Source organism: Loxodonta africana, chromosome 1 (genome assembly GCF_030014295.1).
Source record: "Loxodonta africana isolate mLoxAfr1 chromosome 1, mLoxAfr1.hap2, whole genome shotgun sequence".
In the NCBI taxonomy this organism is placed as follows: Eukaryota; Metazoa; Chordata; class Mammalia; order Proboscidea; family Elephantidae; genus Loxodonta; species Loxodonta africana.
In genome coordinates, this window is record NC_087342.1 from 149,271,096 (window position 1) to 149,284,520 (window position 13,425).

The 13,425-nt window shown below is 35.0% G+C and overlaps 1 protein-coding gene across 2 annotated transcripts in view; it reads right to left on the reverse strand.

Annotated features, from left to right (window-relative positions):
- RARS2 (arginyl-tRNA synthetase 2, mitochondrial) overlaps nucleotides 1-13,425 on the reverse strand; it is a 57,566-nt gene that overhangs the window by 42,949 nt on the left and 1,192 nt on the right. For both annotated transcript variants that reach the window (XM_064288854.1, XM_003404358.4), the window contains exons 2-4: nucleotides 10,646-10,719; nucleotides 5,801-5,903; nucleotides 4,382-4,465 (exon numbers count right to left, since the gene is read on the reverse strand). In XM_064288854.1, the coding sequence (XP_064144924.1) occupies nucleotides 4,382-4,465; nucleotides 5,801-5,903; nucleotides 10,646-10,719 (261 nt within the window). The remainder of the gene's footprint in view (nucleotides 1-4,381; nucleotides 4,466-5,800; nucleotides 5,904-10,645; nucleotides 10,720-13,425) is intronic.

The following is a 13,425-nucleotide window of genomic DNA, read 5'->3' on the forward strand; positions in this document are numbered from 1 at the left end:
ACAGACATGTGGGGGAAAAACAGGTGAGGATGCAAATAATCCAAATATGAAATGAAATGGAGCCATAACAACAGATCCAACAGAAATAAAAGGGATCATAACAGTACCATAAAAAACTGTACGTCAACAAATTTGAAAACCTAGGAGAAATGGACAAATTTGTAGAAACAAACTACCTACCTAAATTAACACAAAATGACGTTGAAAATCTGAACAGACTCACAACAAGAGACTGAAAAGGTAATTAAAAAAACAAAACTCCCAACAACAACAATAAAAAAACCATGACCCAGATTGCTTTACTGCTACCAAACATTCAGAGAAGAGCTTACGCCAGTACTACTCAAACTATTTCTGAACATAGAAAATGAAGGGATACTTACAAATTCATTCCCAGAAGTCAGTATAACCCTTATACCAAAACCAGGCAAAGACACCACACACAAAAAAAGAAAATTACAGACCAATATCTCTCATGAATATAAATGGCAAAAATTCTCAACAAAATTCTAGCCAGTAAAATTCGGCGTTTAAAAAAAAAAAAAAAAACCACCACCACCACGACCAAGTGGGATTCATACCAGGTATGCAAGGATAGTTCAACATTAGAAAATCAATCAACGTGATCCACCACATAAATAAAAGAATCACATGATCATCTCAATTGACACAGAAAAGACATTCAATAAAGTCCAACACCCACTCCTGATAAAAGCTCTAAATAAAATAGGTATAGAAGGGAAATTTCTCAACATAATGAAGGGCATCCATACAAAACCAACAGCGAAAACACCATTCTTAACGGAGAGAAACTGAACATTCCTCTTGAGAACAGGAACAATTAACAAATATTCCAAAATGGCTGATACCTTCTGTTTGTCTACTTCCATCATCTTTTTCTGTGAATGATTTTTATCATTTAATCTAACTCTTCATTGATCAATATTTTTCTATGGTTCTTATGAGGATTTCTAGGGATGCTATCACTACCTACCTGGCCTGGTCAATTCTTTGATCAATAGTTGAAAAGTACTTAAAATCATTCACACATTGTTTTTGTGGGTTCAGTCACCTAGCTTGAAAGGTATCTACTGCCTATGGGCATAAAACAGTCAATGAAATAATGAGCAAAACTGGAACTGTTTAAATTAGTATCTTTTTTTCTGCCTTTCTGTAATTTTTGTAGAGCATGCAAGGTTGAATTTGGCAAATGAAAAAATGCATGTGGAATAAAATGATGTTATTCGTTATGTATTTCTGAGGTACACCTAAGAAACAGGGTTTTGTTTACATTTTTTTCTATTTGGTTAGGCTCATGTCTCCCCAACCCTTCTTAACTGAGTTAGCTAACGCTCAGCTTACAGTTTCTCTTGAAAGTCAGCAAGCTACTAATAGGTGGAGGTTTTCTACCAAAACAAGTTTTTCACTTTTTAAAAATAAGTGGATCACATCAATTTCTAGCTTTGAAAAATTTATTATCTAGCCCCAGAAATTTGTAGTTCCTACTGCTTTTAATTTCATTCTGACCGGATTTAAAAAAAAAAATTAAAAATCAAACCAGTTGACTTCGAGTCGATTGACTCATATCGACCCTATACAACACAATAGAACTGCCTCATAGGGTTTCCAAGGAGCGCCTGGTGGATTCAAACTGCCAACTTTTTGGTTAGCAGATGTAGCTTAAGCACTACGCCACCAGGGTTTCCTCTGACTGGATATACAATCTTTTACGAACAATCTACTAACTCTGAGAATGATCTGTGTGAAGACATTTTAAACCACTATTAGTGAACCAAGCTTAAGCTAACATTTAATCACCACTGGTGCTACCAGTGCTAATAATTCAGTTTGCAGTGCATGAAGAGATATATTCTATGGGAGGCGAAGCATGTAGAAGCAATGCCAAATTAATAATTATCTGCCTGAGGAGTACTGGACATAGAACACCGGTTACATCCTAGTGCTGAGAACTTTTAAATGTTCAAAAAAGAAAAAAAGTTTTCAGAATAGTTCTAGGAAGGGTTGAATTTTTTTCTTGATGTGATCTGAAAATTCAGAAGGATTTAGGCAGATTTTTAATAAACAAGCTAGTGGGCATGCTTAAACCAGAGAAAATTCTATAGTTTGTGAAGTTTAATAAAGCACGAAAATTCACAGCCATTGTAATTTTAAAATATTAAGTATGTGCCTCACTTCAAAATAGAGACCACATGTCTCTCAGCTAAGCTGGCTATAAAGGCTAAACTCTGTCTACCGGAGTCCATTTCCCGATCTCAGGGGTAGGGAAAAGAAAGGAATATTTCTGCTGATCAAGTGGCCAGAAGTTTGGAGCACACTTTGGGGAACTGCATTTCTACTTCCATAAAAACTGAGACAGCAATTAGAAGAAAGAGTCACTTATTTAAAAATGGAAAATTAGATTCCCTGGTTCCCTAAGCTGACATAAAATATTATCAAAAGCTCAGCAGGTTGTAGGCACTTTTTAACAAGGTCAAAACATCTGTTCTTCTTGTCCTTGTGGCTGATTTTGGGTTAACTAATTTACCTTGATGTAAAGAGTGAAAATAGGAGAAAAGTTCAAAGATCCAGAGACAAGCATAGAATACTAATAACTCTTCTTCAGGGGAATTATAGGGTTGATGGGCCAACGTCTGTAAGCTGTATAACCTTGGCAAGAAGCAAAATAATTAAAAATTTTGGCCTTATAGTTATTTTCAAGTCTGCAGCATTTACTAAGCCTGATCTACACGATACATGTGGTTTTTGTTTTGTTTCTTAAAGTAACAGACTAAAGCCTGCATTGTGATAAATTATAGAATTCAGTTAAGATGAAACTCTCAACAAAAGGCCAGGTACCACTGCAGGATTATCTGTCCTTCAAGGCTTCGCTGAAGTGAGACTCAACTCCTCTCTGCGATTTCCCCAATCCTTCTAGGCCATCCTGATTTCTCCATCTCTGAACTTTCTTACGCCTATTGTATAAGCCATAAGTTTCCAGTATTTTTTGTTTTATTAAAATAAGGAGCTGCTTATGGCTTCTTCTATATACATTTTATGCTTCCAACAATTACAGGCTACCGGAGAGCAGAAACCATTTCTAACATTTTTCTTGTTTTCAATACAGAGTCCATTCATTTATTCAACAAATAAGTTATCTAGCACCTACTACATACCAGGCACTGTGCTAGGAGGCTAAGATAAACACATTATAAGCCCTCATGGAAATTAGAGCATAAAAGGCAATAGGCATTAATCAAATACTAATTTAATTAAAACTATTGAGTTCTCTTAGGCACAAAAATGGTATTGAGTATGTGAGAGAATTTCCTAATTTTTAGAAAATACAGGCTGTATGTTTAGGAGTGAAGTTATGATGGCTGCAACTCACCTTCAAATGACTCAAAAACATACATGTACAAAGAAAGACATTATGGCAAAAGGTTAACGATTGTTGAATCCAGGTGATGAGTATCTGAGTGTCCACTGTACTGTTTTTTCAGCTTTTCTGTATGTTTTAAAATTTACATGATAAAAAGTTATGGAAAAGATAAATATGAAACAGGGCTAATAATCCCTATTCCATCTATTCTGCCAAACCAAAACCAAACCTGCTGCTGCTGAGTCAGTTCCAACTCACAGCGACCCTACAGGACAGAGCAGAGCTGCCCCTATAGGGTTTCCAAGGCTGTAATATTTTGAGAAGCAGACTGCCACATCTTTCTCCCACAAAGTGGCTGGTAGGTTACAACTGCTCACTTTTTGGTTAGTAGCTGAGGATTTAACCACTGTGCCACCAGGGCTCCTTATCTATTCTACAGGCAGCATGGTATTAAAATATTCAGTGATCGATACAAAATATAAATTAATACAGAAAAAATTAATATATTTTCCTTTATTCTTGAAATAACCTAAAAAAAAAAATTCATACACACACATAAATAATGAACAAAGGGTATATATTATAATACAAATCATTCATCAAATCATTGTAGTAATTTCCAAATCATTTTTTTAAGCTTAGAATTTGTTAATGTGATTTTTGTTTGGCATAGCTGTCACTAGCTAAATAGCGTCCCTGCTCGGGCCATGATTTGACTTAGGAAATTGTCAAAAAAAAAAGCAAAACAGTAACTGTGATAAGTTCTTCAAAGGAGAGACACACAGTACTCTGTGAGAGAACATATAAATGTGGGGGTCAGAAAGGAAATATCAAGAGCTGAAGGACAAGGACTTACCTTGGGGAGGTACTCCAGGCCGAGGCATTGGCGTGTGTAAAGGTTTTGAGGTAAGAGGAGACACAATGAGTTCAAGAGCTACAGGAAGACCACCACGGCTAAAGAGACAGTGAAAGCATGATGGCTGGAATATAACTCATTCTTACCTTTGTTAATAGCTCTCTGTTTATTTTGAAATTTACAGTCCCTTGACCAGTGCTGATTTCACTCACCACTGTATCACATTTGAGCTGAAAAGACAACAAATCAAGTAAAACATGTATGTTATAAAATATGCCTAATGAGATACGTAGTTGTAATATGATAAAAACAGCTTTCGAAGGCAGCAGGTGAATCTTCTCTTGCAGTCAATATATCTGCAACTGGACTTTAGCTAGCCTCTTCAGTCCCGTTCCTCTAAACACAATTTCCTCTTTTCCTGACTAGAATACTGTTCTGCATTCAAAGAGTCTCTCTTCCTCCTTCCCTCTCCTCAGATTCTTCATCTAACATAGAAGAAAGAGCATATCATTCTATCCCCTGCCCTGCCTATGCTGACAAGCAGTGAACAATTTGTATCTTACCTATCTTTCAGAGTCATAGGACAAGACACTATGTGAAGCCTACACTAAAGCATTTACACCAACATGTAAATAATTTAAATACTGTCTTCTATGCATATACCTTCAGTTTTTAATCTACTAGATGCTCAAAGTACCTGATAAACCTAGGGAACTTGAAGAGATCCCTGTTGCCACTGAAGAGCCACTACTCTTTATTTTTGAGAATTCACAAGAGATCTGGTAAAGGGTCTAAACATTTTAATTAGAAATAACTCTACTCCTGGTATACTTCCTGATAAAAGTATGTGGTGATTTTTGCGATCACATAAATATTTATTCAGCTACCAAAGCTCCTTTATTATACTCTTTCATTAATTAAATGTCATTTCCTAAGATACTGACTTTTGCTGCTCCAATTCTTCAGCGTACCCAGATGTCGTAAACCTATCAAAATGACCTTACCCAACATCTGCCTTTTCTGATGATGTAACATGAACGATTTAGATTTGGCCATTGTATACAATCCTTTCAATTCTTCTTTTAGCTGCCAAACCCATCAGAGAAATTAGAAAGAGGTTTATTAAATCATCTAACCACCTCTTCTCTGCAATCATGATTCTATTTACATCTAATCATTTCTTTTTATATTTTAAAGTTCATCTTCTCAGAAACTCATTTAAAAAATTGCAACCCACTGCTCTAATTTACCAAGCTTGTTCTCCTAAATCCAGAAGTCCATCCAGCTTCAATCTGTAAACTTAATTAACACTTCAGTCCTCCTTTAAGTAGTTAATCAACAAATTGAACAATGTCAGCTCAAGAGGAATCCTTTATAACTAATTTGAAAAACCATCCTAAAACCTTACAGTACAGGGCTAAAACGAATTTAGACATTTTCCAAGGTGTCTTGAACAAAGAAACACTATTAAATTCATTATTATGGTTGAGATAGCCTGCAGAGTATTTTTCTTTAAAATAATAGGTTTATTATAATGTCAAAAAGACATAATAGTGCTAAGGTACCTTCTCTGCCAGTCTCTTGGCTTGATCTTGAATGTCTGGTCTTAAATGGTCTCTCTTGTTTTCCAATAGAGAATCCACAGAAAGCTGAAAATCAGCTTCTTCTCTAAAGACAGGCATTGAAATGGAAAAAAGCTGTTGTTACCTTAAAATATTATTAGCATAACAAAAGATTTTAATCACTTGGGGTTCTCCACATCAACACAATTTTATTAGAAGGTGGTATGCTTTGAAAATAAAAAAGCAAGGAAATTAGAAATAAAACCTTTTATTTATTTAGAACTGTTATCTTTTATCATTTTATAAAATTCTTCCTCTTCTATTACCTAACTAGCTTTATGTTATCTCTGTGAGACAGGTACAACAGTTATTTTATAGATGTGAAAACTGATGTCTGACAAGTTAATTAAACAAAACTCTACTACAGGCTAATAAAAAGACTAAGGAAAAAAAAAAAAAAAACCACCTACACTTCTTGAACTCTTCTATAATACTTCCCTATTTCAAGGTCCCTTCAAGTGACCATTTATATCTCTAAAACAAAGCCAGATATTTTTAAAATGCTACGATTTAAATCTTCAACATAAGAAAAAGAATATTATTCTTAATACTCAGTAGTTCACTAAAGAGACACTTTAGCCACTGCCATTTGTCCTTTTCATTGGGTTGAGGATGAAACAGTGCAAAAACAAAGCAACAGAGAAACAAACACAAAGCAACCAATTAATAAAAACAATCATTTGCTTCATAATAGCAGTTATTTCTATTTTTAGGCAAAAACGGTGGGGAATGGAATCAGTATGTATACAGGTAGCTTCAACAGTATCCATGTTTTATTTAAAAAAAAAAAAAAAAAAGAATCAAGATTGTGCCCTCTCCACTGCAAAAAAAACTGAAGTGAATTTGGGGAAAAGACCTGACAACGATGGAAAATAAGCACATGAGTGCTCATTACATTTTTCTCTATAAATACTTCTGGAGAGGTGAAATAGTTTAAGGTGTAAAAAAAAGTTTTTTGAACTCAATCTATAAACATCTATATTTAACTACCTATACTGACCTATTACTGAACACCTCCTGATGTTTAATAAGGAGCCAGGGAATGAGACTCTACCGGCAGAATAAGTGGGTTGATCCATTGTCTGTCTAGCCCATCTGTCACTGGAACAAAAGGGCATATTTTGGAGGGGGCATAAGTGACTTCTTTCATGTCACTCCTGAAATTTAGGGATATGCCTAAAATATCTTGTGTGGCTTCTGCTTAACATCACATTAAAGAACCTACTCTATGATGACCATTAAGAATCATCCTGAGTCTTAATCCAGTATCTAGCAGTGTAGCGTGAATTGCATTTACCAACCCGAACTCATTTCCTGACATTTAAGCTGCGACTACTGACCCAAATCCACCTACCAATCAGTATGTGCATGGTCTTCGGCATGCTGCTTGCCCTCTTTGGACCTCAGTAAAGTGGTGATGATGTTGGTAACTACTTCACAGAGTTACTGGTAAGTCAAGTCCTGGTTAAATAATACTAATTCTAGTTCTAATGTTAAATAAAAACATTAAATAAGACCAGTATTGATTCCTGGGGAATTAGTCTGTCTGTACTTCTTCACACACTGGCTTGGCAGGCAAACTATACCCTTTGTTACTTTTCTCAGATTATTCGCTAACCAAGACATTACAATTCAATTTTCTAAAAATTAATTGCAGAAATTCATATAAAGCTTGAATATATTTATCGTATTCATTCTTACCAAAGGATTCTGATAGTTTAGTCAAGTAGCTGTACCAATAAATAAAGTGGGAACTGAAGAAATTAGTTTAATGAGATGGGAATAACACACAAAGCAGGATAGAGTAGCACACGAACACACAGATATTTAAATAAATAAAATTAAATTAAAAGTAAGCCCTATATAACAATATTAATTAAAATTATAAAGATTTCAATATACCAAAGATTAGATCATGACTTTTAAAACATAGTTAGAATACTTTAAAAAAGGTTTAATTTGACCACAAGCATGAGAGAGCATGCCTCTCAAACATTCAGGAAACGTAACAGTCCAAATGATTTTCTTTGGATAGTTTTTAAAAAATTATGGATATTAGGATGGCATCTATAATTTTATTCTGGACATGAATAACATACTAGTATAATCAAATTTTTAAAATTTATTATGTCAATAGAATCACAAATATTTCCGATCGGTTCAGTGGCAAGAGGATTAAAAAAAAGTCACCTTTTGGTCTAGTAACAATGATTAACAACAATTTGTTCATCTAGGAATATGTAAAACATAAATTCTGAAATTATGTGATGGGTTATTTGCCAGTAAGAAAGGCTTCAGAAAAGAAAGCCCTAAGAGAGAGGTAAACGCTTCAGGGAAGTGCGCATCAACCGGACTTCACCTTCATCCCAGTTTTCCCTTTTGAGAGCTTTTGATTATAAACCTACAAGGAACTTCTGCACTATTAAAAGAGGTGATTCTTGTATGTGAATTATGTATAAAGTCTGAACGGATAACAACCTAAATGTCCATGAACAGGGTTAATGTTAGAATATTTAGCCACTACTAACAGTGATAGTTACCAAAAAAAAAAAAAGATGTGAAGTGAAAAAGGATAAAAAAAAAAACCATACATTGAGCAGTTTTTATAGCTATTTAGGAAACTGTTTTTTAAAGGCTGCAAAACATATACAAAGACAAAAATAAAATAAGATATACCAACTGTTAGTATCAGTTGTCTTACTGTAGTAAGATTACTGGGAACTGTTTTTCCTTCTTATTCTTCACAGTTTCCTGAATTTTCTTAAGGAGATTATCTGTTTTGCTTTTGTGATAGAAAAAACAAATTAATTTTTAAAAAAACCTTTAAGAAGACATTAAAACTTGGCTGTAAGATGCAGTAGCCATCAAAACAACCCAATGTGGAGAAGGAGAATGGGTAGGAGTATAGATGAAATGAAACTGGCCGTGTGTTGGTTGATGACGGTGGGTGATGGGTACAGAGGGGTTCATTATTCTCTCAACTTTCATACTGTTTATTATCTTAAGAAATACGTTTAAAAAGCAATTAACTACTTTCTTACTACATTTGAGGAGTTGCTGTGGTGGTGTGTGTTACTGTGAAATCCACACATAGCCTTCAGTATTACTGGTTTATAACAAAGTCATTATAGTATTTTCCCGAGTAGCGCGCCCAAATATGAAAATAATGCTGGAAGGCGTCGTGCAGCTGGCAAAAAAACTTGTAAGGAGTGTGATATTTGCATAAAATATGGTAATTCTGTTTACTAAATCAGTATTATACAGGAATTTCACTATAGTTGAAAATTTAATTAAGAGAATTAGGAGACTTGAGAAAATTGATTTATATATTAAATAAGCCATATTAACAAAAACAATATTTCTTAATTCTCCTGCAACTTAATAGTATTTTAGAATAAAGTTAGAAATGTAGACCAGATAACTTGCCTTTAGTACTATAAAGAATACTAGGGTTCCTTATGGCAAAATAGTAGCGGATCCTTCAAGCAAATTTAAAATGCAGAATTTTAGATTATAGCCCAGAAAAATTTTGAGCCCTCCTGCAAATTTATTTTCTACAGGCCAAAGTCTTAGTATTTCAGATTATTAAGGTGGAGCTTCCAAAGGAGCTCCAAGAAGGTAAAGGATATTTTATTCACAAGATGGACCAAGATAATTCAGCTTATTGAAAACCTTTGAAACATAAAACGAGTAAAACTGAGATATTCTCCCTAGCACACAGAATGACTTTTGTAGATTTTACAAAACAGGTAACTGGTTTGGAATGTTACCTCAATTTACATATAATTATGAGGCCCCCTTGGTCAGTGATTGCCTCTGTTCTTAGACTCAACATACAAGTATCAGCAAGCCATTTTGCAAGCGCTCTCTTTTACTACAAGGCCAGGTATACCCTGTCAAATGTAGACTTTCTCTTCCTTTTCCACTTATTTCTTTGTCCTCTTCTGGGAATAAGGGTATTCATTCTATTCCACTTTAAAGTCCTGACAAAGTTAAGGGGATAATGTACACTGACATAAGGGTACTGATAATTATTCTTTACATCTTCTCCAAGCTTAGGGCTCAAATTCTCCTATCTGGTTAACTTCTAGTCATTATTAATTGACTGAGAGGACACTTTATCCAACTACTGAAGTTTTTCTACCCAAATGGCAAACTAATATGAATTAGAATGACCAAACTCATAAAGATACAGATATCTCCCCACATCCAAGGAAGGAACTACGAGTTATAGGTAGTCTTTTCTGGGTAACCACTAGTTCTCTATTATTGGGAGTCCTCAAGAAAAAAGTGAAATAAGAAGGAAAAACAAAATCAAAAACCCTAGAGAAAAATGGTGTAACAGTATTCAAGCATTGGATAGTAGTCTTTAAGATCTCCTCAAAAAACCTGAGATTCCAACTGCAATTTTAGTTCAGGAAAAATTCCAGTTCTATTATTTGTTGTTAAATGCCAACCTTAACTCTAATTTTTCTTATTTTGCCATAATTATAATCACTAACATAAACAAGCATCAAAACAATTAATATGTGAATACTAATATAATTTGCCACATCTAAAATACAGATTTTATTATTATTATTTAAGTCAATGAAAAAAAGGTTGAATATACACAGTCACATCTTATGGTTAATTTCAGGAATTATCTATTCTATAACCTGAAGGATATATATATTTTTTATAACCTGAAGGATAGCAAATTTTGTGTTTTGTTTTTTTTTTTCCTGTTTGTTCTGCCTATCAACAAAATCAGCAACAGGTTAGACGGTTACAAACATTATACTTAACTCTTTCTTGGAAACTGGAACTGCAGATATTGACTTGATCAAGTTTTCCGGTGGAAGATCCAACACCCTGGAAAGCTAAAAACAAAAAACAGAGAAAGAGAATTGTTGATCTATTGTTCAAAATTCATGTTCAGTTAAGTACTACTGAACTTGGTTAAAAAAAAAAAAAAATTCCAATGTTTTTGGTCAATATCAAGTGTACATGTGACAGTTTGTTGGCGCTAATAGTCCTCAACTGAGCCAAAATATACTGTAAATAAAGAGATATTTAATCTCAGTGTAATCAGAACATTTAGTCCAACACCAAGAAAAATCAAACAGCATTAGATTAAGGCCCAAATCTGCAAGTGGCAAACACCTAAAATTGCTGCTGAGTTGTTTTACAGTGTAGCAAATCAGTATTTGCACCCATTCCAAAGAAAGGTGATCCAACAGAATGTGGAAATCATTGAACAGTATTACTAACATCACACAAAAGTAAAATTCTGCTGAAGATGATTCAAAAGTGGCTGCAGCAGTACATTAACAGGGAATGTCAGCAATTCAAGCTGGATTCAGAAGAGCATGTGGAACAAGGGATATCACTATGGATGTCAGATGGACCTTGGCTGAAACCAGAGAATACCAGGAAGATGTTGACCTGTGTTTTACTGACTACACAAAGGCAATCAATTGTGTAGATCATAACAAATTATGGATAATATTGCAAAGAATGGGAATTCCAGAACACTTAATTGTGCTCATATGGAACTTGTACATAGACCAAGAAGAAGGCATTTGAATAGAACAAGGGGATACTGCATTGTTTAAAATCAGGAACGGTGTGTGTCGGGGTTGTATCCTTTCACCATACTTACTCGACCTGTATGCTGAGCAAATAATCTGAGAAGCTGGACTATATGAAGAACATGGCATCAGGATTGGAGGAAGACTAACAACCAGAGATATGCAGGTGACACAACTTTGCTCGCTGAAAGTGAAGAGGACCTGATGAAGATCAAAGACTATTGCCTTTACTGTGGATTACACCTCAACATAAAGAAAACAAAAATCCTCACAATTTGACCAATAAGCAACATCATGATAAACAGTAAAAATATTGAGTTGTCAAGGATTTCATTTTACTTGGATCCACAGTGAACGTCCATGGAAGCCACAGTCAAGAGATCAAACGACATATTGCATTGGGCAAATCTTCTGCAAAAGACCTCTTTAAAATGTTGAAAAGCAAAGATGACACTTTGAGGACTAAGGTACACCTGGATCGAAGCCATGGTACTTTCAATCACCTCAGATACATATGAAAGCTGGACAAAGAATAAGGAAGACTGAAAAAGAATTGGTGCATTTGAATTATGGTGTTGGTGAAATCTGTCTCGGAAGTATAGCCAGAATGCTCCTTAGAAGTGAGGATGGCAAGAATTCATCTCATGTACTATGAGTGAGATGAGCTGGAACCAACGCAACAGCACCTAACAATAACAACAGCAAATCTTTAATACATTTAAAAGTAAAAATTCAGGTAAAGTAATACTAGTAACTGGTATTAAAGCTATAAAATAGAAATTCCCGATTACATATGGGAGAGAATACATGGGATTATAGTCACTTCTTACTAAAATCCATATAAAGTGAAAGCAAATGAATAAAAACCAGCATAAACCCACAAGTCAAATACTGGAGAAGATGAAAGCAACAAAATTTTGAAGATGGAAAACAGATGGGAAGTGCTACTAAATTAGCAGACCAGAGAAAGCAGAAACCCAAGCCTGTGGGGGGTTGGGGAATGGCAGCAGCAGGCACTTGCATTCATGGTTCAGAGCCTAAAAAGGAATTGGAGGCACCAGTATACATGCAATCACACGAAAATTTGTGATCCTGTACTAGAAAAAAAACTCAAAACATTATTGAAAAAAAGGGCAAAATTGGCACATGGACTGTATATGAAGTACTATATCTATATAATTGCACGTATACTACAGTTTAAAATCAGGAAAGGTGTGTGTCAGGGTTGTATCCTTTCACCATACTTTTTAAATCTGTATGCTGAGCAAATAATCCGAGAAGGTGGACTATATGAAAAAGGCAGCATCAAGATTGGAGGAAGACTCATTAACAACCAGCGATATGCAGGTCACACAACCTTGCTTGCTGAAAGTGAAGAGGACTTGAAGCACTGATGATCAAAGATCACAGCCTTCAGTATGGATTACACCTCAACATAAAGAAAACAAAAATCCTCACAATTGGACCAATAACCAACATCATTATAAATGGAGAAAAGATTGAAGTTGTAAAGGATTTCATTTTACTTGGATCCACAATCAATGCCTATGGAACCAGGAGTCAAGAAATCAAAAGACGTATTGCACTGGAAAATCTGCTGCAAAAGACCTCTTTAAAGTGTTAAAAAGCAAAGATGACACTTTGAGGACTCAGGTGTGCCTAAACCAAGCCGTGGTGTTTTCAATTGCCTCATATGCACGTGAAAGCGGGCAATGAATAAGGAAGACCAAAGAAGAATTGATGCATTTGAATGACGGTGTTGAGGACGAATATTGAATATACCCTGGATTGCTTAAAGAACAAACAAATCTGTCTTGGAAGAAATACAACCATAATGCTTAGTAGAGGTGAGCAAGGTGAGACTTCTTACACACTTCTGACATGTTATCAGGAGGGACCAGTCCCTGGAGTAGGACATCACGCTTGGTACAGTAGGGTGTCAGCAAAAAAGAGGAAGACCTCATTGAGATGGGTTGACGCAGTGGCTGCAATAAT